General features: G+C 43.3%; 1 protein-coding gene across 4 annotated transcripts in view; it reads left to right on the forward strand.

The window, feature by feature from the left end:
• Window positions 1-24159, forward strand: part of OSBPL3 (oxysterol binding protein like 3) — a 254094-nt gene that overhangs the window by 195116 nt on the left and 34819 nt on the right. For all 4 annotated transcript variants that reach the window (XM_040433631.1, XM_040433629.1, XM_040433633.1 and 1 more), the window contains 2 exons: window positions 6163-6247; window positions 9412-9656. In XM_040433631.1, coding sequence (XP_040289565.1) covers window positions 6163-6247; window positions 9412-9656 — 330 coding nt within the window. The remainder of the gene's footprint in view (window positions 1-6162; window positions 6248-9411; window positions 9657-24159) is intronic.

Genomic DNA, 24159 nt, shown 5'->3' on the forward strand with positions numbered 1-24159 from the left:
CTCTATTGGGTTGAGATCTGGTGACTGTGGGGGCCATTTTAGTACAGTGAACTCATTGTCATGTTCAAGAAACCAATTTGAAATGATTCGAGCTTTGTGACATGGTGCATTATCCTGCTGGAAGTAGCCATCAGAGGATGGATACATGTTCTCATTCTGTTTACGCTAGATTCGGACTCTACCATTTGAATGTCTCAACAGAAATCGAGACTCATCAGACCAGGCAACATTTTTCCAGTCTTCAACAGCCCAATTTTGGTGAGCTCGTGCAAATTGTAGCCTCTTTTTCCTATTTGTAGTGGAGATGAGTGGTACCCGGTGGGGTCTTCTGCTGTTGTAGCCCATCCGCCTCAAGGTTGTGCGTGTTGTGGCTTCACAAATGCTTTGCTGCATACCTCGGTTGTAACGAGTGGTTATTTCAGTCAACGTTGCACTTCTATTAGCTTGAATCAGTCGGCCCATTCTCCTCTGACCTCTAGCATCCACAAGGCATTTTTGCCCACAGGACTGCCGCATACTGGATGTTTTTCCCTTTTCACACCATTCTTTGTAAACCCTAGAAATGGTTGTGCGTGAAAATCCCAGTAACTGAGCAGATTGTGAAATACTCAGACCGGCCCGTCTGGCACCAACAACCATGCCACGCTCAAAATTGCTTAAATCACCTTTCTTTCCCATTCTGACATTCAGTTTGGAGTTCAGGAGATTGTCTTGACCAGGACCACCCCCCTAAATGCATTGAAGCAACTGCCATGTGATTGGTTGACTAGATAATTGCATTAATGAGAAATAGAACAGGTGTTCCTAATAATTCTTTAGGTGAGTGTATATTCATTGTATCTGGGCAGCAGATCGCTGTTCACACAGCACAATCTGCTGTTCTTAATTGATAATTTAATGTGCTGAACAAATGAACGGGGGCACATTTACACAAGCCAATTATTGGGAACGGGCGTTGGTAAGAACACTCATTCTCAATGATCAGACTGATGTAGTCCCATGTAAATCTGCCGTTAGAGGTCAGGTCCACAGACAACAATGTTGCAGTTATCTAGGCGGGTTAGGATGAGGGCAGATACAAGTGTCTTTATTGACTTGAGGTTGAGAAAAGAGCGGATACAAGAAATGTTTTTAAGTAGGAGACGGAGTCAGCAGGAGCTTTTAAAGGTTAGGATGTTTTAGGTTTAGAACAGGGCAGAATTGAAGGTAATCACAAGGCAGTGAACTTTTAATGGGGTGTCAGTGACTGACAGCTACGTCTGTATGTATGCTTGCATTTGCGCTGTATACTGCCAGCATGTGGAGTACCATGTTGAGAAAACTGGCTCACAAAAAAACCAAGTAATAAACTGTGATACAGTCACTTTGCTTTGGTTGAGACGGTGGGACATGACTATTTGCTGTACAGAGCTAGTACTGTTACTACTGCTGTATTTTTATGTGTCAGATATCTAAACACCATTCTATAGCGCGTATAGAAATGATCACGTCGTCTATTGTGTTCTGGAAAAAGAACAGACTCCCCACAGACTGTGTGGTTTCCCTTTCCTGTCAATCCCATATTGTCCGTGCACGCGCTGTTGCTGTGGGAATTGTTACCAGTATGCATTTTGTAGTGTTTATCATTTATCAATGTCTACTGTGAATTGAATCTGAATTCCGTGTCACTTATGCTTCAACAGTCTTCTGAGCCCTGCCCTGTAGTTACAAGTACCATTCCTGCAAGTTCTCCTGCTGCTCCCTGTGGAGAACCTGCTTACAGTGCCTGCCCTGCGTCCTAGGAATCTATATACCGTACCAGACAGGGACGTGCAGACATCCTAGTAGCTCTAATGGATCCTGCTTTACAAGAAAATAACTTCTTGCTAGGTTTCTTACAAGACATGTCCATGACTCTCTTTGCAACTTCTATTTACCTTGGTGGGGAGCACAAGCACTGCCACCACATGGAGATTGCAGCAGCTGGGAACCTTGAGGGTCTTCGGATGCTTCTTCTCCCAGTGGGTTGAGGGTCCCATGATTCCTTTAAATAGTTTCTCTGCTTTGGACAGTCCCTAGTTGTTAGGTTCTATTACCATTAAAGGGTTTTTCTGAGATTTTTATTGATGACCTATCCTCAGGATAGGTCATCAATATCAGATCGGCGGGGGGCCGACTCCCGGCACCCCCACCGATCAGCTGTTTGAAGAGAAGGTCGTGCTCATGTGAGCACAGCCTTCCCTTCATTGTTTACCGGCATGCCATCCACATCGCAGCAGTGAGCAGGTGTAATTACAAGATTCACTTCTGTGGCTCTGTAGTATACAAGTGTATAGGAAGGGGCCGACCCGTAGAAGTGAATGGGACAGCTTGTAATTACACCTGCTCACCACTGTGCTGTCGAGGGCGAGCGGGTAAACAATGAAGGGAAGGCTGCGCTGGCATGAGTGTGGCCTTCTCTTCAACCAGCTGATATTGATGACCTATCCTGAGGATAGGTCATCAATAAAAATATCCTGCAAAACCCTGTTAGTGGAAGTGTCCCCATGCTTCAATCCACCCCTATAATCTGCATGGATACCTGACAGTATTCGGATTCCTTGCAGTGCCACCACAGGTAAAGATAAGCATTACACTATGTAATTTAGTACAGATCCTCCAGAGCAAGAGACGCCCTATGTAATCTCCCTCTTCATTCTGGCACCCCGTGTTTTATCTCAAAATTCCCTAATGGGGTATATGAATATTGATTTACTAAGTTGGACAACCTATTTAAGGTATATTATGTGGATAGTCCATAAATGCACCAGCACTCACAGTAGCGTCAAGGCCTTCTCTCAGCCATTGGATAGTAGCTGTGCTTGGTATCGCAGCTCAGTCCAGTTCTCTTCACCTAGGCCACGTGACCGATGAACAGAACGTCACATGGCCTAGAGAAGGTGCAGCGCCACTGTATGCGCAGGTGTCTTTTGAAACAGCTGATCGGCGGGGGTCCCCCACCGATCAGACACTGATGACTTGTGTAGGTCATCAGTAAAAATATCTTGTAACTATCTGTCCGATCGTGTAATGCTATGGTATTTTTGTCATCTACTGTTGCATGTATGCTGTACAGACTGTCTTCCTTAGTTTTTTTGTGATTTTTTGAAAAACCAAATAAAAATGATCTGATTTAAAAATATCTTGGAAAACCCCTTTAGGCTGGGAGTACCACTTTAAGGCTCAGTTCAGACCTGACCTAAAACGCTCAACAAGGAGAAACCAATGCTTCCCTATGGGAATGGTTCTCACCTGGGCGTTTTACAGCGCGTACGATCGCGCTGTAAAACGCCCGACGCTCAAACAAGTACAGGAGCGTTTTTTTGGGCGCTTGTCGCGCGTTCCCGTACATAGACTTTCGGGAACGCGCGACACTGTGTGTACACCTGTCTCTGTATGCGCGATTGTAAACGCCCGTACAATCGCGCATACAGAGCGCTCCTTTCAGAACGCTCCTTTCAGAACGCTCAGGTCTGAACTGAGCCTAAAGGAACTGTCTTAGGCTACTTTCACACTGGCGTTCAGGGCTCTCACCAGCGGTCCAAAACAGATCAGTTTTGCCCTTATGCATTCTGAATGGAAAAGGATCCGCTCAGAATGCATCAGTTTGCCTCTGTTCAGTCACCATTCCGTTCTGGAGGCTGACACCAAAACGCTGCTTGCCTGACGAAGCGGAGCCAAACTGGTCCGTCCTGGCACACAATGTCTGACTTTTAATGGTGTTCGTGACGTATCCGTCTTGGCTATATAAGACATAATACAACCGGATCCGTTCATGATGGATGCATAGGGTTGTATTATTGTAACGGAAGCGTTTTTGCAGATCCATGACGGATCCGCAAAAAACACTAATGTGAAAGTAGCCTTACCACAGAGATTAAAGGTCTAACCTAGAAATATGCCACCAATGTCCAATAGGCAGGAGTCTGACCAATGAATCCCCTGCCAATATAAGTATAACTAGGGCTACTTTCACACTGGCGTTTTGGTTTCCGTTTGTGAGATCCGTTCAGGGCTCTCACAAGCGCTCCAAAACGGATCAGTTTGGCCCTAATGCATTCTGAATGGATAAGGATCCGCTCAGAATGAATCAGTTTGCCTCCGTTCCGTCTCCATTCCGCTTTGGAGGCGGACACCAAAACGCTGCTTGCAGCATTTGGTGTCCATCTGATGAAACTGAGCCAAACGGATCCGTCCTGACACACAATGCAAGTCAATGGGGACGGATCCGTTTTCACTGACACTATGGCACAATAGAAAGCGGATCCGTCCCCCATTGACTTTCAATGGTGTTCAAAACTGATCCGTTTTGGCCATGTTACAGATAATACAAACAGATCTGTTCTGAACGGATGCATGCGGTTCTATTATCTGAACGGATGCATTTGTGCAGATCCATGACGGATCTGCACCAAACGCCAGTGTGAAAGTAGCCTAAGCGACAACTGTTCCAGGAACGCAGTATGCCAGGTTGTCTCCTGTTTGCTTCACTCTGCTGTTTAGAAAGCCTGAGGAAATATCAATGAAGTTCCTCTGTTCTAAATGATGTAATTTTTCGACCAATTTCTAAATTGCCAAATTACGATTTTTATTACTGAAATCAAGAGGTGCCCTGGTATTGCATCCTGGTGAAATAGAAATGTGTTCTTTCTATATGCCAGTGTCACTTTTATTAAATATACATCGGTCTTTGCTGTGCATTGTACTTGGTCAGTAGAGGAGTTGTTCCATGAAAAATATTCTACATTTTGTTAAACCAGCACCTGGATCTGAATACTTCCATAATTGCATTATTAAAAATTCAGCATAGCTACTGAATTATTCAATAAAATGTATCTTTACAGCGCCACCCCAGCTGTATGTTCTTTTCCTTATTTCTCCGTCCACCTCACCGAGGTGGTCACACATGCTCAGTTCCATCCTTCAACTGCCAGCAACTGTATCTATTGTTACAGGGAGAGAGCTGCTCCAGAAAGGACACCCTCACCCCCTTCCCCCGAGAAAGGGGACACACACAACCCTTTAGCCGTCCGCCTGTGATATATCTAGCAGAGCAATGAATAGGGGAAAAACTAGATCCATGTGAGGTGAAGGGCTGGTTCTAGCTTTGTTAGAAAGAGATGGTCATGTACTGTATGATGTCTGATTTAAAAAATGAAAATCGATCATGGCATAACCACTTTAAAGGGACACTGACAGGCCAAATCAGCATATATAGTTAGATATATGACATTACAGGTCTTATACAGTCTTTTAAAAGCATATAAGTATCCCCCCTGTCCACCTTATAAAGAGCGAAATATAAAGTTTTATAACCTGCATCTGCGGTCACCAATCTGCCCAAGGGGCGGCGTTTCATGTGAAAATGCGCCCAGCCAGCCTTCCCAACTGCTGTTCTGAAGCCCCGCCCAGCTCATCAATATTCACTTCGCTGGGCGGCGGCTAGAACTCTCCCCAGTCCCGATCCTGCGCATGGGCAATTCAATTGTCTATAATTAACCCCTTTGACGATGTGAGTGAGCAGCGCTCTGAAGCGCTGCTCTGAACAGTGCATGGCTGAGGCTGCAGCTGCCTCGAAGACGCAGGCAGGCTGTGTGTGTACGCAGGCGCGATCTAACCACGGCGGGGCGCAGGCGCAGAAGATTGGGCATGAACGATGCCCGGACAATTGAATTGCCCATGCGCAGGATCGGGACTGGGGAGAGTTCTAGCCGCCGCCCAGCGAAGTGAATATTGATGAGCTGGGCGGGGCTTCAGAACGGCAGTTGGGAAGGCTGGCTGGGCGCATTTTCACATGAAACGCCGCCCCTTGGGCAGATTGGTGACCGGGCAAGCAGGTTATAAAACTTTATATTTCGCTCTTTATAAGGTGGACAGGGGGGATAGTTATATGCTTTTAAAAGACTGTATAAGACCTGCAATGTCATATATCTAACTATATATGCTGATTTGGCCTGTCAGTGTCCCTTTAAGGCCCTTTCTGGCTTGGTCATCAAAGAGTTAAGTATTTTGTAAAACATGGCATGCTGGGAAAAATAGTACACCAACATCAGCAAAGGTGGAAGCATCTAGCTAAGACTTGAGTTTTATTTTTTACATGAATCATGGGATACACCTCTAATGGATGTTTTGTTTGTTTCCTAGGTATCAGATGATGACTCGTATATAAGTGACAACATGTCAGAGGACAATCTAAGCAATGACATTGACAATGAAAGACAATCTCTAGGTATGTCAGTCTTAAGCCAAGCTGTCATGAATGATACTGTGTTTTCATAATAGTGACATTATATGTCCATCAGAATATAGATTTGTGGTCACATGGACCACTGCAGCCTGTCACTGGCTTCAGAGGTGACTTGTTCCCAGAGTGGCACATGACTGCTAAGTAGATGAAGTCTGCAGCAAATCCACCAATAGATCAAGCATGCCGTGGATTTAAAAATTCACAACATGCCCCATTATGTGTAAATAGGCTTTTCTGAGCCCTATTCTTCTGCACTGTTCTCTGCCACACACAAATCCACAACAGATGCACCATGCATGAAGCTTTTGATTTGTCATTTTACTCTCTTTAAAGGAGTTGTATCTCAGACATTAGGTGCATATCGCTAGGATATGCCCCCAATGTCTGATAGGTGCAGGTCCCACCTCTGAGAACCGCAACTATCTTTAGAACGGAGCCCGCAAAGTGATTTAGGACGCATCCACAGACACCATCCATTCATCTCTATGGGACTGCCGAAAATAGATGAGCACTGGCTCGGCTATTTCCATCAGCCCCATAGGAGCGAATTGAGCGGTGGCCATGCTTGCTTCCCATTCATTTCGTTAATTTTTAAGACACCCATAGAGATGATTAAAGGGCAGCCACATAAGCGCGGGGCGACCTCCTTCACTTGGCGAGCTCCGTTCTAAAGAAAGGCGCAGATCCCACCTTTTGGGACCCGCACCCTTCAGACATTGGGGGCATATCCTAGCGATATGCCCCCAATGTCTGAGATGATACAGCCCTTTTAAAGGGGTTCTGCACTTTGTTTTAACGGATGATCTATCCTCTGGATAGATCATCAGCTTCTGATCGGCGGGGGTCCGACACCCGGGACCCCCGCCGATCAGCTGTTTGAGAAGGCAGCGGCGCTCCAGTAGCGCCGCGGCCTTCTCACTGTTTACCGCCGGCCCAGTGACGTCACGACTAGTATCAACTAGCGTGGGCGGGGCTAAGCTCTGTTCTTCTTGAATGGAGCTTAGCCCCGCCCACGCTAGTTGATACTAGTCGTGACGTCACTGGGCCGGCGGTAAACAGTGAGAAGGCCGCGGCGCTGCTGCCTTCTCAAACAGCTGATCAGCAGGAGTCCCGGGTGTCGGTCCCCTGCCGATCAGAAGCTGTTCTATCCAGAGGATAGATCATCCGTTAAAACAAAGTGCAGAACTATGTTTGTTCGAACATTATAGGTGTATTGGGTAATGCATATGCCTCTTCATTCTGGCTCAGTCTTAACGTCTGTACCCAACTTTAGGGGCTTCCTAAAGCTTTCTGTGCCAGCCCGTTGGCACAAAGCCAGAGGCATCTGCCTATTAGACCATGTCGGAAGGGTGGCCTAAATGATTGACTGTCAACATTACACTGACAGCAAATCAGTTTACAAAATGCAAAGTGAATGAACAAAAGAGAAATCTAAATCGGATCAATATTTGGTGTGACCGCTCTTTGCCTTCAAAACAGCATCAGTTCTTCTAGGTACACTGGCACACTGTTTTTGAAGGAACTCAGCAGGGTGGTTTTTCTAAACATATTGGAGAACCAACCACAGATCTTCTGTCAATGTAGGCTTTCTTAAATCGTTCTGTCTCTATGTAATCCCAGACAGACTTGATAATAGTGAGTTCAGGGCTCTGTGGGGGCCGTATCATCATGACATTAGCCGTATGCTCGAGGTTGTTGTCTCGCTGCAGACTAAATTAAAATTTAAACTATTAATGCTTCTATTTTTGAAAGCGGTCTTAATTTGGCACCATTTTCTCCACTTTTTCCCAAAACTTGTGTACAGTATGGTATCTGACACACTGCATCTTCTAAAACGGGACACAAAATAAGTCAAATTAACATCAATAAAGTTTAAAAATGCCCTCATAAAATAACAAAATACCTATACTGCGGTAAAAACAATATACCGGTAGATTAATGCTGCTAAAGTCGAGTTTATTGAAGCTTTTATGGATTCAGGGCAGCTTTACAATATACTAACCTTGTTTAGTGTACCTAAACCATTATATATTCTTTATTAAAAACTGTTGTAAATGCCATGAAATCCATTTTTCTATGCTTGATTTTGTTTTGTTTTCCAAGCGCAATAGGCACCAGAAGCCACAGCTATTAACAGAGCAGAATAAGTGGGTGCAGGGCAGGAGCTCACATAAGACATTGCTTCTCTGCCTGGGCCCGCTCTGCTAAAGCCTCTGCCTGTGCCCGCTCTGCTAAGTCTTCTCCCGCCCCATTCATTATAATGGGGGCAGGCTATAATGGTGCGGATTTTGTCCGGACGCCTCTCAGCTTGTTTGTCACGCTGCGACCGGACTTCCAGCGGCATGGTGGGCTAGCGTTAGTACGGATCCGGCAGGCTGTTTCCCTGCCGGAAAAGCAAGCCGGATCCTGCTACCGCCAGTGTGAAAGTAGCCATAGCCAATTTATGCCAGGCTTTAGCGAAGCAGTACTTGTATAGGCAGAGAAGCGATGCTCCGGCCTGTACAGCGTTCTGTGGGGCCGCAGGAGAGTCCATACTCCCAAACACAGCACTGTATGGGAATATAGACCCTAAAGTACAATAGGCACCTGAACTTCAGGTCCCTATTACACCGGGAAAACGTTAAATTTATTTCATGGTATTTACAACTGTTTTTAATAAAGAATATATAAAACTTTAACTTCATAGTCTTCTATGGATGCCACAGTTAAAATATGATTTTTGGAAGTCTAATTGTCCATTCACACGTCCGTAATTTGGGTCCGCATTCGCAATTTGAGGACCCATTCACTTTCAATGGGGCTGGAACGGATGCAAATCCACATTTCCGGGATCCGCATCCGTTTTTTCGGGAGCCGTAATTTTGTTCCTGAAAAAAATAGAACATGTCCTATTCTTGTCCGCAATTGCGGACCAGAAAAGGCATTTTTTATTATGTGACGGCACACTGTGATGTGCCGTCCGCAAATTGCGGATCGCACATTGCAGGTGTCTGTGTTTTGCGGGTCCGTGTTTTGCGGATCCGCAATTTGAGGATCCGCAAAACACTTACGGACGTGTGAATGGACCCTTACATGAAGTTTTAAAGCGTGGCAGAGTTTTACAAAGTGAATAAATTCTTTATATGTTAATCTTTTTTTTTTCTTAGATGGGACTTGTGTAGTAGATGGTTTCCCAAAGCACAGAACGTGTCTTCCAGCTCCTTGTCCAAACACAAGTAATATCAGCTTATGGAACATTCTGAGGAACAATATTGGGAAGGATCTATCCAAGGTGTCCATGCCCGTGCAGCTGAACGAGCCACTCAACACTCTGCAGCGATTATGTGAAGAACTTGAGTACAGTGAACTTCTAGACAAAGCAGCAGAGACTCAGGACCCATTTGAAAGAATGGTACAATACTGACTTTGGTGATGGATGTGTCTTTTACTAATAATTAATGCTGTAAACATGCTACAAACTGGGGGAGATTTATTATGAGGAGAATTGCACAATGTTTGATGAATTTGGTGCATCTTTAAAGGAGTTATCCAAGTCGAACACATTCCCTCCAATGCCCAGGCCCGTCATATAGATTATACTTACCCCGCTCCCCGGCACCCCCGTCGCTTCTGATCCCCGCACGGCGACCGCTGCATCTCCCCGTTGCACGAATCAAAACATCCGGCGATGGGGGGAGCAGACAGTAGCAGGCCGCGAAGGGGACGAGCCTCTCTAGCGTGAAATCTGATTGAACTAAGCCAGTTCTACTTTACATCAGTTTGATAGTCTCCCCCTTAGTTCTTGCCTTACTGTGCTTTACCTTGGGGTTATAATGGCTGATGCTCAAAATTGTATAAAGTCATTGTTTAACCCTTTCTACCCCGGGCCAGTTTTCACCCTCCTGCCCAGGCCATTTTTTGCAAATCTGACATTTGTCACTTTGTGGTAATAACTTTGGAACACTTTTACTTATCCATTCTGAGTTTGTTTTCTCGTGACTCATTGCACTTCATGACAGTCATAAATTTGAGTCTATATATTTCACCTTTATTTATGAAAAAATCCCAAATTTGCCAGAAATTGTGGAAAATTCACAATTTTCCAAATTTCAATTTCTCTGCTTTTTTTTTTTTTTTTTTTCTTAATATCTTTATTACTTGAAGTATATAAAAGAACAGAGAATTACAGTACAAAAGTATTTTTTTCCTTTTTTCCTTTCCCCTTGCCCCCGTAACCACCCCCCTCCCCATACCTGTGGTGCGTCAAAAAAAAAAAAAAAAAAAAAAAAAAAAAGGATTATCCAAACTAATCAAGTCCTCCAACCGCCCCATATCTTGATCCACTTCTCCTCAGCTTCCCTCTGTTTGTACATAATTTTCTCATAGTTTTTTACCTTGTTAGTTAGGTTTATCCATGTATTTATCTCTGGAGTATATCGAGCAAACCAGGTCCGACTGACCAAAACTCTGGCCAACATCAGTATTCTGCCTAGGAAAATCTTTTGGTACTTATGGTTATTTATTTTGGAAAGATCGTTAAGCACAAACACTTGTGGTTCAAGAGGAATTCGTATTTTTAATTTGTAGCGGATGAAGTTGTGAATACTGTTCCAGTATTTTATAAGTTCTGGGCACGTCCAGATCATATGAAAATAATCCGCACCTAAGGTGTCACATTTAGGGCAGTTAGACGTGTCTCTTAATCCACATTTATTCATCCATAAAGGGGTAACATATAGTCTGTGACAAATATTAAAATGTACTAGCACATGGTTAAAGTTCTGGGATAGTGAACCTAGATTCCCAAAAATATTCTCCCACCCTTCTATTTGTATATTCGGACAGTCCATCTCCCACGCTCTTTGTCCTGGTGATTGTGTATCACTAAATCGTGCCTTAAGTAATAGTTTATATATATTTGAAATCTTCATTCTATGCGGTGTCCCCCCTACCCAATCATTCAAAAAAGATGAACTATCTATATCCAACACAGATTTATCATCCAAACTGGATAATGCTGAACGCAGTTGAAGATATCTAAACCATGAAACATTTTCTATATTATGTGATATCTCTGTAAATGACTAAGGCTACTTTCACACTAGCGTTGTTTTAATCCGGCGTTCAATTCCGACACCGGAACTGCCCGCCGGATCCGGAAAAACGTGTGAAAACGGATTACATTTGAATCCTGATCAGGATTTTGATCACAATGAAAAAATGCATTGGAAAAAACGGATCCGCCATTTATGGACTTTAACTTTTTTTTCACATTTTTCGGGCTTAACATGCAAAAGCCGGATCCGTTTTGACTGAACACACAGTGCCAGATCCGGCGTTAATGCAAGTCAATGGGAAAAAGGCCTGATCCGGCGTTCAGTCAAAGTGTTCAGGCTTTTTGGCCGGAGGTAAAAATACTGCATGCTACGTTTTTCTGAAAAGCCTGATCAGTCAAAAAGACTGAACTAAAGACATCCTGATGCATCCTGAAGGACTGACTCTCCATTCAGAATGCATGGGGATAAAACTGATCAGTTCTTTTCCGGATTTGAGCCCCTAGGACGGAACTCAGCGCCGGAAAAGAAAAACGCTAGTGTGAAAGTACCCTTAATCTCTCTATCCTTAATTACCTGTGAAATATACAGAATTTTATTTTTTTGCCAAAATGTGTCAACTGCAATATCATCTAACCTTTGGAGGTGCAGATTATGCCAAAGAGGCGTAAATGTAAGTGAACCCTTTACCTTCAACCATGTCCTAGTAGTAGCCCACACTTTCAGGAGTAATTTTATAGTCTCGCTATAGCCCTGCTCATGGCTCCTCAATAGCCCAGATTCCAGAAGAGTGAATATATTACCATGAACGTGGCTACCCACTATTTTCCCTAGACATGCACTACTTTCTGATTCATAGCACATCAATAGCTGAGTAGCAATGAAATAGCCTTTAAAGTAAGGGAGATTTAAACCCCCGCACTCCAATGATTTATACAAATGTTCTAACTTTATTCGCACTCGTTTTCTTCCCCATATTAAATCATTAATTATTCTTTCCATAAGTTTAAAATGTTTATCCTGTATCCAAATGGGTGTATTCCTAAGCACATAAAGAAGTTGTGGTAGTATCACCATTTTGACCAATGAAACTCGGTCAGCTCTAGACAGGGGAAGTCTCAACCAGATCCCTATTTTAGCTCTAATCTTTGTCATCATGGGGATCAGATTAAGTTGTAGAAAATTTTGAACCCTGGATGAGATAATCAAACCCAGATACTGAAAAGAATCAACGATATCCAGCTGCGTCACATGAACCTCTTTCTGTGGCAGGGGGTCTATTGGCATCAAACTGGTCTTAGACCAGTTTATAAGAAAACCAGACACCTCACCGAATGACTTAACCATTTGAATAATTCTGGGGAGAGTTGTTTCCGTATGGTCTATAAAAAAAAGAACATCATCCGCGTATAAGGAAATACGGTCCTGCGCTCCTAGCGTACCAAATCCCTTGACTTGATAATCCTGCCTAATGGCCAGCGCAAGAGGTTCAATATAAATATCAAATAGTAATGGGGATAGTGGGCAGCCCTGACGCGTCCCTCTGTTTAAATCAAAGCTAGTTGTCAGGATTCCATTAAGACTCAATTTTGCGCTGGGGGATCTGTACAGCAATTTCAGAATGCCTATGAATCTTTCCCCAAAGCCCATCCTTACCAGAATCTTCCAGAGGAATCGCCACTCCACCCGGTCAAAGGCCTTAGAGGCATCCAGTGACAGGATGGAGCGAGCGGTCCCTCCAGGGGCCTGGATATTAGCAAAGAGCCGATGGAGATTGTGGTGTGTGCCCTTATTTGGAATAAAGCCATTCTGATCCGGATGGACAATGGAGGAGATAACCCCAGAAAGCCTTGTGGCAAAAATCCTCGCAAAGAGCTTTACATCTGCGTTGAGCAGTGAGATTGGTCTATATGATTCTAGATCTACGGGGTCTTTACCTTTTTTTGGAATTAGTGTTATTACGGCTTCCAACATTGAATCTGGTAGCTTCCCGTCCTCCACTGAATCAGAAAGGACCTCCAGCAGTCTGGGGAAAATAAAGTCCCCATATTTATTGTAAAATTCAAATGGGAGTCCATCTGGGCCAGGGGTGGAATTGGCCGAACATAGTTTAATCGCTCCCTCAAGTTCCTGTATTGAGACATCCAATTCCAGTGCTTTCTTTTGCGCTTCCGAGATAGTTGGAAAAGAAATGTCATCAAGATAGGCATCCATCTTGTCATCTGTGATATTTAGATCAGCTTTATACAAATCCAAAAAATAGTCCACAAAAGCCTTCTCTACAGGGCCCTGCCCGCTGACCATCTTACCATTGACCAATCTAATATTATCTATATATTTTTTGGATTGTTGGCTTGAGATTACTCTGGCCAAAAGTTTACCAGGTCGCCCAGATTCCACAAAATATTTTTGCCCTTTAAAGAAAAGGCTCTGTTGGGCCTTGTCCAATAAAAAGTTGGAGTATGCTTGTGTGGCCATTTGCATACTTTCTCTGTTCTCCTCCGTCTTATTCATATAAAAGGATTGTGTCGCCATTGATGCGAGTTCTTCCAGATTTTTCTGTTTTTTCCCATACTCCTTTCTAAGGTTCGCAATATTACTGACCATTATTCCCCTCATGTATGCCTTAAATGTATCCCATACCACTTGGATTTTTACTGAGCCATAGTTGTTATCCCAAAATCGACAAATTTCCTTCTGAATTGTTTCGTGTGTCTTAATTACTGTTAACCAGTAAGGGTTTAATCTAAAAGGGGGTTTTTGTGTGTGTCTTTCCTGAGTTAAACAGAGTTCAAGGAGTAGCGGTGAATGGTCCGAAATTGACCTTGTTTCATATTTCATTCGTTTTGCGAATTTCACATATTTACTATTTATCAATGCTAGATCTATTCTAGACATAGATTTACCTGCTTTACTGAAGCATGAAAAGGCCCTTTTCCCCTGTCCTAGATGTCCCCACACATCTTCAAAGTCCGCCTCAGAGCAAAACCGTGCCAGGGGAGATCCCTGAATCGGGCTATCTCTCCTGACACTTGTAGAGACCCTGTCACGCAGAGGATCAATGACACAGTTGAAATCGCCAATAATCGTTGTTGGACACTCTGGCCATTTATCCATAAACAATAACAAAGAATTAAGAACCAAAAAGGAAAATGGCGGCGGGATATAGACAAAAGCCAAGATACATGTCTTCCCCCTTAATTTACAGTACAAAAAGATAAATCTCCCCTGACGGTCGACAGAGGATGCCTCGCAGACGAAATCAATCTGTCTATGTATCAAGACAGTCACACCTCTAGAGTGGCTGGAAAAGGTAGAATGATACGTGTGCGCAGCCCATCCCCTGCCGACCACCCTAGAGGTCTCTTCAGTAAGATGGGTTTCTAACAAACATACTATTGCTGGTAAGTGAACCTGTATCAAATCAAAGATCGCTTGTCTTTTTCCTCTATCCCCCAATCCACGTATATTCCAGGCAAGGATTCTAGTTGTCATTATCAAAAGTGGTTAGAGGAAAAAAAAAAAAAAAAAAAAAAAAAAAAAAAAAAAAAGTAGATAAACTTGACGCACCACAGCCCATCTCCCACCCCGAACCCCACACCCCATCCCCCCATATAGGTAATCCACCACGTGTTGTAGTAGATTTCTCTCCTATGACCATCCCTCCCGCACTCCCCACACTCGGCCCTCCCCATTAGAAAGCAGAAGATAAAGAAAAAGAAAAAGGGGGCAATTGGGGGTATAGACCCCCCATAGCGGTTGTTGTTCCCACCAAATTCTGTAACTATTAAGTCACTGATCATTTTGTTCGAGCCAGTCCGCGGCTTTTTCTGGAGTATCAAAAAATAGAGTTTTATCTTTAAAAATAATCCGCAATTTTGCTGGGAACATGAGGGAATATTTAATGTCCCTTTCTCTTAACTTCTCCTTTATCGTCGTAAATGTGCGTCTCCTTTCTTGTATGTCTTTTGAAAAATCCGGAAAAAAAGCCAGTCTATTATCATTATATATAACCGGTGAACATTCCCTCGCCCTTCTCAATAGCATATCCCTATCCCCTGTAGCCAATAACTTAACAAGAAATGTCCGAGGTTGTCTCCCTGGGATCGATTTACCCCCTGGGACCCGATGGGCTCTTTCTATCATAAACAGTGGGGAGAAGGAGTCTTTTCCGAAATTCTCGAAAATTAACTTCTGTATAAATTGAGTAGAATTCTTCTCTTCAGCGCCCTCTGGGATCCCTATTATTCTCACGTTGTATCTTCGCGACCTGTCCTCAAGGTCCGCCACCTTTTTCTTTAGGAGATTACACTCTAGTTTCAATGTCGAGACTTCAGAGTTTGTTTTTTGGGATTCTTTCTGTATCAAGGCAGTAGAACTCTCAAGATTATCAACTCTGTCTCGGATTTTAGACAAATCATCTCTTATCAAACCCACATCAACCTGGATGAATCCAAGTTGGGTTGTGACAGCCTGTATTAAGTCCCCGTTTTGTTTGACTGCTAGGAGTATTTCTTCTAGCGGAGAGGAATTGTCATTGGGCATAACTTCTCCCATTATACCCTCTTGTTCTTCAAGTTGTCTAGAGGCTTTTTGTAATTCTATCTCAGTCGCCTCCAGGTCATCATTTTTTTTGGAGGCGAGCTCCTTTTGTCCGCCCCTCGTATTAACCCTTGGAGACCTCAGGAACTGATCTATTCTTGTTGTTTCAAAAGTTTTGGTGGCCTGTTTCTGACTAGCGAGGTCACCCGAGCGCCTATTGGCTTTTGGAGCCATGCCTCCTGTTTTTTTTTTTTTTTTTTTTTTTCCCTTTTTTTTTTCCTTTTCTCTTCCTCTTCTCTCTCTTTTTTTCTTTCCTCCTTTTCTTCCCTTCTTCTTTCCTTCCCCTTGGTTTTTTTATTTTTTGTTTTTTTCTTTTTTTTTTTTTTTCTTTCTCTCTCCTCTTTTTTCTTCTCTCTTCTCTCCCCCCTTTTTTTTTTTTTTTCCTTCTCTCTCCCCCTTTCTTTTCTCTTTTTTTTTCTTTTTTTTTTTTTTCTTCTTTATTTATCCTCTTTTTATTTTTTTTTATTTTTTGTTTCCTTCTCTTCTCCCCTCACTTTATATTCACTTTGTGCCTTTATAGCTTTTATAGCTTTTATGGCTCATTCCCTTTATATTTGTATCTATAATTCGCTTCTTCTCTTTTTCTCTTCCTTTTTTCCTCTTTCCCCCTCGCCCTCTTTTGCTCTTTGACCACCTCGACAGTGAGGGTACTAGCAGTAAGCTTCAGAGCATCTGGATTGAAAGTATCACAAGGTGCTAAGGCAGTTTTAGTCAGTAGTTAGCGTTGGAAACAGAGGGCATATGGATACACACTAAGCCAGAGAAAAAAAAAAAAAAAAAAAGGAACAATCTCACCAGCTTGAATGTACGTCCGTCCGCCTGAAGTGCAGTGTTGCCGACCAGGATGGCAGCGAAGCCGCCGATCCACAAAACAGAAGGGAGGCAGGGTCCCCCAATGGAACCCAACAGTCCGTTCAACAGCTGTCAGTCAGAGCGGACACAGCACCGTGGCCGCCGCGGCACAGGGGAGGAGAAGGTCCGGAAAAGCTGGAGACACGAGGAGAGAGCCGCACATGCGGAAGGGGATCAGGCAGCATTCACAATTGCAGCAAGGTTAGTCGCCTCGGCACAGAACTCGTCCCGGCAACACAAGGGGGGGGGAGGAGGAGACCGGAGAAGGCAGGAGCAAGCGGGAGGTTAGGAGTCAGCAGTTAGGAGTCAGCAGTTAGTCAGCGGTTAGTCAGCGGTTAGTCAGCGGCTAGATCAGGAGTGCATTCCCCGCGACCATAAGGAGCATGGGGGCATGAAACACCGCCGAGACTGCAGGGACTGCAGGGACGCCAGGAGGATCAGAATAGCGAGGTAGCCGAGCCCTGGGGAGCGGTGGAGAGCGCGACGTACGTGTCTACGTCATCACGTCAATTTCTCTGCTTTTAAAACAGAAAGTGATACCTCATAAAATATTTATTACTTGAAGTATATAAAAGAACAGAGAATTACAGTACAAAAGTATTTTTTTCCTTTTTTCCTTTCCCCTTGCCCCCGTAACCACCCCCCCTCCCCCTACCTGTGGTGCGTCAAAAAAAAAAAAAAAAAAAAAAAAAAAAGGATTATCCAAACTAATCAAGTCCTCCAACCGCCCCATATCTTGATCCACTTCTCCTCAGCTTCCCTCTGTTTGTACATAATTTTCTCATAGTTTTTTACCTTGTTAGTTAGGTTTATCCATGTATTTATCTCTGGAGTATATCGAGCAAACCAGGTCCGACTGACCAAAACTCTGGCCAACATCAGTATTCTGCCTAGGAAAATCTTTTGGTACTTATGGTTATTTATTTTGGAAAGATCGTTAAGCACAAACACTTGTGGTTCAAGAGGAATTCGTATTTTTAATTTGTAGCGGATGAAGTTGTGAATACTGTTCCAGTATTTTATAAGTTCTGGGCACGTCCAGATCATATGAAAATAATCCGCACCTAAGGTGTCACATTTAGGGCAGTTAGACGTGTCTCTTAATCCACATTTATTCATCCATAAAGGGGTAACATATAGTCTGTGACAAATATTAAAATGTACTAGCACATGGTTAAAGTTCTGGGATAGTGAACCTAGATTCCCAAAAATATTCTCCCACCCTTCTATTTGTATATTCGGACAGTCCATCTCCCACGCTCTTTGTCCTGGTGATTGTGTATCACTAAATCGTGCCTTAAGTAATAGTTTATATATATTTGAAATCTTCATTCTATGCGGTGTCCCCCCTACCCAATCATTCAAAAAAGATGAACTATCTATATCCAACACAGATTTATCATCCAAACTGGATAATGCTGAACGCAGTTGAAGATATCTAAACCATGAAACATTTTCTATATTATGTGATATCTCTGTAAATGACTAAGGCTACTTTCACACTAGCGTTGTTTTAATCCGGCGTTCAATTCCGACACCGGAACTGCCCGCCGGATCCGGAAAAACGTGTGAAAACGGATTACATTTGAATCCTGATCAGGATTTTGATCACAATGAAAAAATGCATTGGAAAAAACGGATCCGCCATTTATGGACTTTAACTTTTTTTTCACATTTTTCGGGCTTAACATGCAAAAGCCGGATCCGTTTTGACTGAACACACAGTGCCAGATCCGGCGTTAATGCAAGTCAATGGGAAAAAGGCCTGATCCGGCGTTCAGTCAAAGTGTTCAGGCTTTTTGGCCGGAGGTAAAAATACTGCATGCTACGTTTTTCTGAAAAGCCTGATCAGTCAAAAAGACTGAACTAAAGACATCCTGATGCATCCTGAAGGACTGACTCTCCATTCAGAATGCATGGGGATAAAACTGATCAGTTCTTTTCCGGATTTGAGCCCCTAGGACGGAACTCAGCGCCGGAAAAGAAAAACGCTAGTGTGAAAGTACCCTTAATCTCTCTATCCTTAATTACCTGTGAAATATACAGAATTTTATTTTTTTGCCAAAATGTGTCAACTGCAATATCATCTAACCTTTGGAGGTGCAGATTATGCCAAAGAGGCGTAAATGTAAGTGAACCCTTTACCTTCAACCATGTCCTAGTAGTAGCCCACACTTTCAGGAGTAATTTTATAGTCTCGCTATAGCCCTGCTCATGGCTCCTCAATAGCCCAGATTCCAGAAGAGTGAATATATTACCATGAACGTGGCTACCCACTATTTTCCCTAGACATGCACTACTTTCTGATTCATAGCACATCAATAGCTGAGTAGCAATGAAATAGCCTTTAAAGTAAGGGAGATTTAAACCCCCGCACTCCAATGATTTATACAAATGTTCTAACTTTATTCGCACTCGTTTTCTTCCCCATATTAAATCATTAATTATTCTTTCCATAAGTTTAAAATGTTTATCCTGTATCCAAATGGGTGTATTCCTAAGCACATAAAGAAGTTGTGGTAGTATCACCATTTTGACCAATGAAACTCGGTCAGCTCTAGACAGGGGAAGTCTCAACCAGATCCCTATTTTAGCTCTAATCTTTGTCATCATGGGGATCAGATTAAGTTGTAGAAAATTTTGAACCCTGGATGAGATAATCAAACCCAGATACTGAAAAGAATCAACGATATCCAGCTGCGTCACATGAACCTCTTTCTGTGGCAGGGGGTCTATTGGCATCAAACTGGTCTTAGACCAGTTTATAAGAAAACCAGACACCTCACCGAATGACTTAACCATTTGAATAATTCTGGGAGAGTTGTTTCCGTATGGTCTATAAAAAAAAGAACATCATCCGCGTATAAGGAAATACGGTCCTGCGCTCCTAGCGTACCAAATCCCTTGACTTGATAATCCTGCCTAATGGCCAGCGCAAGAGGTTCAATATAAATATCAAATAGTAATGGGGATAGTGGGCAGCCCTGACGCGTCCCTCTGTTTAAATCAAAGCTAGTTGTCAGGATTCCATTAAGACTCAATTTTGCGCTGGGGGATCTGTACAGCAATTTCAGAATGCCTATGAATCTTTCCCCAAAGCCCATCCTTACCAGAATCTTCCAGAGGAATCGCCACTCCACCCGGTCAAAGGCCTTAGAGGCATCCAGTGACAGGATGGAGCGAGCGGTCCCTCCAGGGGCCTGGATATTAGCAAAGAGCCGATGGAGATTGTGGTGTGTGCCCTTATTTGGAATAAAGCCATTCTGATCCGGATGGACAATGGAGGAGATAACCCCAGAAAGCCTTGTGGCAAAAATCCTCGCAAAGAGCTTTACATCTGCGTTGAGCAGTGAGATTGGTCTATATGATTCTAGATCTACGGGGTCTTTACCTTTTTTTGGAATTAGTGTTATTACGGCTTCCAACATTGAATCTGGTAGCTTCCCGTCCTCCACTGAATCAGAAAGGACCTCCAGCAGTCTGGGGAAAATAAAGTCCCCATATTTATTGTAAAATTCAAATGGGAGTCCATCTGGGCCAGGGGTGGAATTGGCCGAACATAGTTTAATCGCTCCCTCAAGTTCCTGTATTGAGACATCCAATTCCAGTGCTTTCTTTTGCGCTTCCGAGATAGTTGGAAAAGAAATGTCATCAAGATAGGCATCCATCTTGTCATCTGTGATATTTAGATCAGCTTTATACAAATCCAAAAAATAGTCCACAAAAGCCTTCTCTACAGGGCCCTGCCCGCTGACCATCTTACCATTGACCAATCTAATATTATCTATATATTTTTTGGATTGTTGGCTTGAGATTACTCTGGCCAAAAGTTTACCAGGTCGCCCAGATTCCACAAAATATTTTTGCCCTTTAAAGAAAAGGCTCTGTTGGGCCTTGTCCAATAAAAAGTTGGAGTATGCTTGTGTGGCCATTTGCATACTTTCTCTGTTCTCCTCCGTCTTATTCATATAAAAGGATTGTGTCGCCATTGATGCGAGTTCTTCCAGATTTTTCTGTTTTTTCCCATACTCCTTTCTAAGGTTCGCAATATTACTGACCATTATTCCCCTCATGTATGCCTTAAATGTATCCCATACCACTTGGATTTTTACTGAGCCATAGTTGTTATCCCAAAATCGACAAATTTCCTTCTGAATTGTTTCGTGTGTCTTAATTACTGTTAACCAGTAAGGGTTTAATCTAAAAGGGGGTTTTTGTGTGTGTCTTTCCTGAGTTAAACAGAGTTCAAGGAGTAGCGGTGAATGGTCCGAAATTGACCTTGTTTCATATTTCATTCGTTTTGCGAATTTCACATATTTACTATTTATCAATGCTAGATCTATTCTAGACATAGATTTACCTGCTTTACTGAAGCATGAAAAGGCCCTTTTCCCCTGTCCTAGATGTCCCCACACATCTTCAAAGTCCGCCTCAGAGCAAAACCGTGCCAGGGGAGATCCCTGAATCGGGCTATCTCTCCTGACACTTGTAGAGACCCTGTCACGCAGAGGATCAATGACACAGTTGAAATCGCCAATAATCGTTGTTGGACACTCTGGCCATTTATCCATAAACAATAACAAAGAATTAAGAACCAAAAAGGAAAATGGCGGCGGGATATAGACAAAAGCCAAGATACATGTCTTCCCCCTTAATTTACAGTACAAAAAGATAAATCTCCCCTGACGGTCGACAGAGGATGCCTCGCAGACGAAATCAATCTGTCTATGTATCAAGACAGTCACACCTCTAGAGTGGCTGGAAAAGGTAGAATGATACGTGTGCGCAGCCCATCCCCTGCCGACCACCCTAGAGGTCTCTTCAGTAAGATGGGTTTCTAACAAACATACTATTGCTGGTAAGTGAACCTGTATCAAATCAAAGATCGCTTGTCTTTTTCCTCTATCCCCCAATCCACGTATATTCCAGGCAAGGATTCTAGTTGTCATTATCAAAAGTGGTTAGAGGAAAAAAAAAAAAAAAAAAAAAAAAAAAAAAAAAAAAGTAGATAAACTTGACGCACCACAGCCCATCTCCCACCCCGAACCCCACACCCCATCCCCCCATATAGGTAATCCACCACGTGTTGTAGTAGATTTCTCTCCTATGACCATCCCTCCCGCACTCCCCACACTCGGCCCTCCCCATTAGAAAGCAGAAGATAAAGAAAAAGAAAAAGGGGGCAATTGGGGGTATAGACCCCCCATAGCGGTTGTTGTTCCCACCAAATTCTGTAACTATTAAGTCACTGATCATTTTGTTCGAGCCAGTCCGCGGCTTTTTCTGGAGTATCAAAAAATAGAGTTTTATCTTTAAAAATAATCCGCAATTTTGCTGGGAACATGAGGGAATATTTAATGTCCCTTTCTCTTAACTTCTCCTTTATCGTCGTAAATGTGCGTCTCCTTTCTTGTATGTCTTTTGAAAAATCCGGAAAAAAAGCCAGTCTATTATCATTATATATAACCGGTGAACATTCCCTCGCCCTTCTCAATAGCATATCCCTATCCCCTGTAGCCAATAACTTAACAAGAAATGTCCGAGGTTGTCTCCCTGGGATCGATTTACCCCCTGGGACCCGATGGGCTCTTTCTATCATAAACAGTGGGGAGAAGGAGTCTTTTCCGAAATTCTCGAAAATTAACTTCTGTATAAATTGAGTAGAATTCTTCTCTTCAGCGCCCTCTGGGATCCCTATTATTCTCACGTTGTATCTTCGCGACCTGTCCTCAAGGTCCGCCACCTTTTTCTTTAGGAGATTACACTCTAGTTTCAATGTCGAGACTTCAGAGTTTGTTTTTTGGGATTCTTTCTGTATCAAGGCAGTAGAACTCTCAAGATTATCAACTCTGTCTCGGATTTTAGACAAATCATCTCTTATCAAACCCACATCAACCTGGATGAATCCAAGTTGGGTTGTGACAGCCTGTATTAAGTCCCCGTTTTGTTTGACTGCTAGGAGTATTTCTTCTAGCGGAGAGGAATTGTCATTGGGCATAACTTCTCCCATTATACCCTCTTGTTCTTCAAGTTGTCTAGAGGCTTTTTGTAATTCTATCTCAGTCGCCTCCAGGTCATCATTTTTTTTGGAGGCGAGCTCCTTTTGTCCGCCCCTCGTATTAACCCTTGGAGACCTCAGGAACTGATCTATTCTTGTTGTTTCAAAAGTTTTGGTGGCCTGTTTCTGACTAGCGAGGTCACCCGAGCGCCTATTGGCTTTTGGAGCCATGCCTCCTTTTTTTTTTTTTTTTTTTTTTTTTCCCGTTTTTTTTTCCCTTTCTCTTCCTCTTCTCTCTCTTTTTTTCTTTCCTCCTTTTCTTCCCTTCTTCTTTCCTTCCCCTTTGTTTTTTTTTTTTTTTTTTTTTTCTTTTTTTTTTTTTTTCTTTCTCTCTCCTCTTTTTTCTTCTCTCTTCTCTCCCCCCTTTTTTTTTTTTTTTTCCTTCTCTCTCCCCCTTTCTTTTCTCTTTTTTTTTCTTTTTTTTTTTTTTTCTTCTTTATTTATCCTCTTTTTATTTTTTTTTATTTTTTGTTTCCTTCTCTTCTCCCCTCACTTTATATTCACTTTGTGCCTTTATAGCTTTTATAGCTTTTATGGCTCATTCCCTTTATATTTGTATCTATAATTCGCTTCTTCTCTTTTTCTCTTCCTTTTTTCCTCTTTCCCCCTCGCCCTCTTTTGCTCTTTGACCACCTCGACAGTGAGGGTACTAGCAGTAAGCTTCAGAGCATCTGGATTGAAAGTATCACAAGGTGCTAAGGCAGTTTTAGTCAGTAGTTAGCGTTGGAAACAGAGGGCATATGGATACACACTAAGCCAGAGAAAAAAAAAAAAAAAAAAAGGAACAATCTCACCAGCTTGAATGTACGTCCGTCCGCCTGAAGTGCAGTGTTGCCGACCAGGATGGCAGCGAAGCCGCCGATCCACAAAACAGAAGGGAGGCAGGGTCCCCCAATGGAACCCAACAGTCCGTTCAACAGCTGTCAGTCAGAGCGGACACAGCACCGTGGCCGCCGCGGCACAGGGGAGGAGAAGGTCCGGAAAAGCTGGAGACACGAGGAGAGAGCCGCACATGCGGAAGGGGATCAGGCAGCATTCACAATTGCAGCAAGGTTAGTCGCCTCGGCACAGAACTCGTCCCGGCAACACAAGGGGGGGGGAGGAGGAGACCGGAGAAGGCAGGAGCAAGCGGGAGGTTAGGAGTCAGCAGTTAGGAGTCAGCAGTTAGTCAGCGGTTAGTCAGCGGTTAGTCAGCGGCTAGATCAGGAGTGCATTCCCCGCGACCATAAGGAGCATGGGGGCATGAAACACCGCCGAGACTGCAGGGACTGCAGGGACGCCAGGAGGATCAGAATAGCGAGGTAGCCGAGCCCTGGGGAGCGGTGGAGAGCGCGACGTACGTGTCTACG

This window comes from Bufo bufo, chromosome 5, assembly GCF_905171765.1.
Source record: "Bufo bufo chromosome 5, aBufBuf1.1, whole genome shotgun sequence".
NCBI lineage: Eukaryota > Metazoa > Chordata > Amphibia > Anura > Bufonidae > Bufo > Bufo bufo.